This window comes from Aplysia californica, unplaced genomic scaffold (genome assembly GCF_000002075.1).
Source record: "Aplysia californica isolate F4 #8 unplaced genomic scaffold, AplCal3.0 scaffold01111, whole genome shotgun sequence".
Classification (NCBI taxonomy): domain Eukaryota; kingdom Metazoa; phylum Mollusca; class Gastropoda; order Aplysiida; family Aplysiidae; genus Aplysia; species Aplysia californica.
The window spans coordinates 182051-186304 of NW_004798381.1; the positions used below are offsets into that span (position 1 = coordinate 182051).

At 39.8% G+C, this 4254-nt stretch overlaps 1 protein-coding gene across 3 annotated transcripts in view; it reads left to right on the forward strand.

Annotated features, from left to right (window-relative positions):
* LOC101849509 (GAS2-like protein 2) overlaps positions 1 to 3471 on the forward strand; it is a gene marked incomplete at its 3' end in the record, with an annotated part of 48336 nt that extends 44865 nt beyond the window's left edge. For all 3 annotated transcript variants that reach the window (XM_035973296.1, XM_013090023.2, XM_035973297.1), the window contains 2 exon segments: positions 997 to 1104; positions 3375 to 3471. In XM_035973296.1, coding sequence (XP_035829189.1) covers positions 997 to 1104; positions 3375 to 3471 — 205 coding nt within the window.
* Between the last annotated feature and the right edge of the window lie 783 nt (positions 3472 to 4254).

The window sequence follows — 4254 nt, forward strand, 5'->3', positions numbered from 1 at the left end:
GGGGTAATTAGAAAAAAAAATTCACACGGCCATTTTGTGTTGTCCTTGAATTTAAAAGATAAAAAGATAACGGGGCAGGGGATCGGGCAATAACAGAGACAGGAAGGGGGAGAGTCTGTTCTGAAAAATAATCTATGGAGGTAACTCTTGGAATCTTTTTATTTGGGGAAAAGCACGATTACCTCCCCGTTTGTGTTATGATGCCAAGTCCAAACGAAATAACTCTGCTCGGTCAGCAGAAGTTGTTGTAGTCTCATAATCATTATGATTGGTGTTCTTGTTGTTTTGTTTTGTTTTGTTTTTGTAAGTGTTTTACGGCGTTCGCAACTGCACAAGGTCATATGAGCGCGTTGGACACACCAAACATTTTCAGTTAGTAGGAAATTTAGCATTTTGCCCGGGTGGCGGCCGAAGCCTACTCATATCGATTTTGAACCACCAAGGGATCTTTAACGTGCGTAACTTGCACATGTTACCTCCGAGAATTTGCACCCTTGTCCGAGAAGGCTAGGTGTAGATCTTACCTACCATAGATCAGGAGTGTGGCTGAAAGACAGCAGTAAGAAGGAGCCTAGGAGTAGCAATAGATAGGCTGAAGAAGAGTCAGGAGCCCCGAGGAGGGGGCACAGGAGGTGAGGGGGTGGGGGCAGAAAGTGGAGACGAAAGCAGACGGCAGAACATTGTTAGAGAGCAGGAGAGGATGCGAAAGGAGAACAGTTTTAGAGGAGAAAATGTTTCGTCGCTGTCCGGATTTGAACCCTTAACCTATTGAATGAGATGCGAACGCCTTTACCTCTAAGGCCACGAGAGCCCTCTATTTTTGTTTTTGTTGTGGTGGTTATTGTTGTTGTTTCAATAATGTTTATTGTCTTATTATTTCGACGACTAACTTGTTTCTCAGTTTATTTCGTTTTTAATTTATTAGCTGTACTTTACAAATAGAAACTGGATTCTTCTATAGATAATATTTGTAAAGATAACTTCTTTCCATCACAGGTTCGGGACCTCATCGGCCGATGCACGTGCCCCGTACAGTTCCCCATGATCAAGGTCGGAGAGGGAAAGTACAAGATTGGGGATTCCCGCAGTCTTATTTTTGTTCGGGTAAATATGAGAAAAACATCATTTATAATATAATATTTATATTATTATCATTTTCACTTTTGCCTGTCTACGTTAAAAAGATACTAGTTCATTTATTGATTTTACCAATGCCCACGAAACTTAACATGGCAGGCCAGCGACCAAACAAAAATATTTAATTCACAAAATCTTGATCCAGTAATGAAAAATTCCCATTAGGCCCTATATTAAAAACTACGCTCTCAATGCTCACACAGGATCATTAAAATAAATGACTTACCGTAAGGCTAGGCTCGCACAGGGTAAATTTAGTTGCGCAACTTTTCTCACCCAAATGTAAACAATGAAATAGATAAGCACCGCGCACACAGGCAACTCGGGTTTTTGTCACAACTTTCCGGCAACGCAACTGTTGCTCAAATCTCCTGTGTTACATACCAAACTGACACAGCGCGCACAGACAACCAAACTGTCTCCGGACTCGACAAGGCCCCAGAACTCCCCACATTTTTTCACTCAACTCAAAAGACCTGACAGAGGTACATTACAGTAATCTTGCCCACAAACTGCTCATTTAGAGACAGCGAACCCGCCCTCTTCACGGGTTCATCGTGAGTCTCGAAAATGGGTCCACTTTTTAATGTTTTAATTGTATGCTGTAAATCCCCTATTATTTTTTTATCCGCTTTAAGCTAGCAATAGAGAACGTGTCGGAACCTTAGTTTGCAGTGACCTTTATGAATGGGCTTTTAGAATCTGTTAGTCATCCAACTTTTAGACCCGTATGCAAAGATCTGAGAAAATTAAACGGAGCTATTTCATTTTGTCCTCTTTTAACCGCGGTCAGGCGAAAGTGAACAAGTTATATTTAGCTACTCATTTCATAAGTTTGTGTTATTCAATTTAATCAACAGTCACTATTTCTTTACTTGCCCTTTGTTCTGCTTGTCCCTCTGTTTGACTATAACACCTGCACAGAAAATGGTGTTACTTTCGACCGGAACAAACTGGCCTCTGTGTTTCTTTTTCTTTGTCTTAATTCCCGAACGATCAGAGAGAGCATGAATTTGTGAAGGCTGTGGAGGAAAAAGCAAAAAAAATTATAGAATTTATTACTGTTACTAGATTATTATTTTAGTTTTAAAATGAGGTTTACGAATTAAAGCTGGAAGAAAAAATGGGAAAACCCCCCAAATAGTAAGCATTTGTATTTTTAAAAACAACAACAACAACAACAACAAAACGAACCAAAAACACCCAAAGAAAACTGTAAATTGTGACCTATAGTTTCTTAATAAGATAAGATAGGATAAGATAAGATTATACTTTTTTATCCCAGAGGGAGATTTTTGTTGGCTGTACAGGACCAAAATAACACATGCAGGTATAAATAAAAATTCAATATGAAAAGAAAAGTATAGCTGACCAAATGTTCATACCACATTATAATAATATGCATCATTCAACCACTTGCAGGAATTTAATTACAAGATATGAAGAGTTGTATAGATACACCCTCGAAAGAAGAATACACATCGATGGTTATTTTGACAATAGCCTTGTGCTAGATGGTAAAAAACTTTTTAAAAATATCTTTACTTCTTTGTTTTTAGAGGTAGGGCCTACCTTAAAAGGAACATTCAAATATCCAATTGTCGCAAAAATAAAAGTGGCACGTTATTAAACAGTTGGACTCAGTGTGTCACAACATAAATCTTGCGCACCTTTCGTTCCTTCCCCTGCGAATTATTGCTATCTTCTAGGTCTAATTCTATCCATGTAGTGTGGAAGTGATCGTGCGATCCTACTCCGATGCTGTCGCTTAGTGGAGTCAGTGGTCTGGTGGCTAGGTTGTTTGCTGTTATTCGTACAAATTCAAAAATAGGTAGAGTACGAATTACAAATGTGTAACTATTTCTTAGAACATGGATAATTATTTAGTTTTTGGCTTTTGAAAAAGGTCCTTTAGGTAGCCTGGTTTCGCTCCAGTTTGATATTTTCATGACTATGAAACTGATAATGATTCATAAAACAGAACATTTTTTATCCTTACAGGTAATGCATTGAGAAAATGAGAAAAACAAGTAAAAATAACTAGTTAAATTAGATTTTGATGCCATAAAATAGCGTGTGGCCTTAACCAGCTGCTTCCCAGAAGTCCGAGAATGTTTCTGAGGGTTCCAAGGTCTACTGGGGTAATAGTATAGGTTTAAAGCGCATAGAGCTTGCTGATAGGAGGGAATGCAAATGCCGTTTATCATGTATAATTTATAATAATTGTTATCTTTCAGATTCTTCGAAACCACGTGATGGTCCGAGTCGGAGGAGGGTGGGACACCTTGGAAAACTACCTCAACAAACACGACCCGTGCCAGTGCAACTACAGAGGTGAGTCCCGCGCTCTTTTCTCTCTGGGTGGGGCAGGTTTGTTTTGTGTCTACATGCTTGTTTTGTTTGTTTGTTTTAAGGGGTTTCTTGTTGTTGTTTTTAAACAGTGCTTTTTATAGCTAGCACCCACTTTTGCCCCTTTAAGTTTAAGAGGATAGAATTTTGATACGGCACACCAAACTGGTTTTCCAATCGGGGCATTACATAATATGTTTCACTACCCGGGTTATCTTCACCGTCCACCAAATTAACCAGCGCCCACCAGAACGACTAGGTTGGCAAGCGCTGATCTAGATGGCCACGTCCAGCGTATCGAGGGGGAATAACTAAGGCCGAGAACCGTGCCGAAACTGGAAATGGCCTTCTATGAGATAGGGAGGCAGATCCTGTTACTGGTTACCAACAATCTAGTGGCTTCCATGTAACGGAAATACGCTGCAGTTATCTTAGCTAATGGTAGCCATACCCGCTATTGAGCAATTTGATGCATTCGCCTGGCAGTTGAAATTGTATTCGGTTGAAACTCAATGTTCATAATGATGCCAGAAAACAGTATGTGTTTAAGTTTCCCTGTTTTGTAATAAATGGGAAGCAGGATCACTATTACAAATTATAAAAGAATATCATGTTTCTTTAGCTCACATTTTAGTGGTTAGGATTCCTGGTTTTCACCCAGGCGGCCTGGGTTCGATTCCCGGCATGGGAACATTGTCCGGGATGCGGGAAATGGGGATAGAGAGGGGAGAAGGAAGAAAGGAACGGTTATCTGGAAAGGAAAGACGT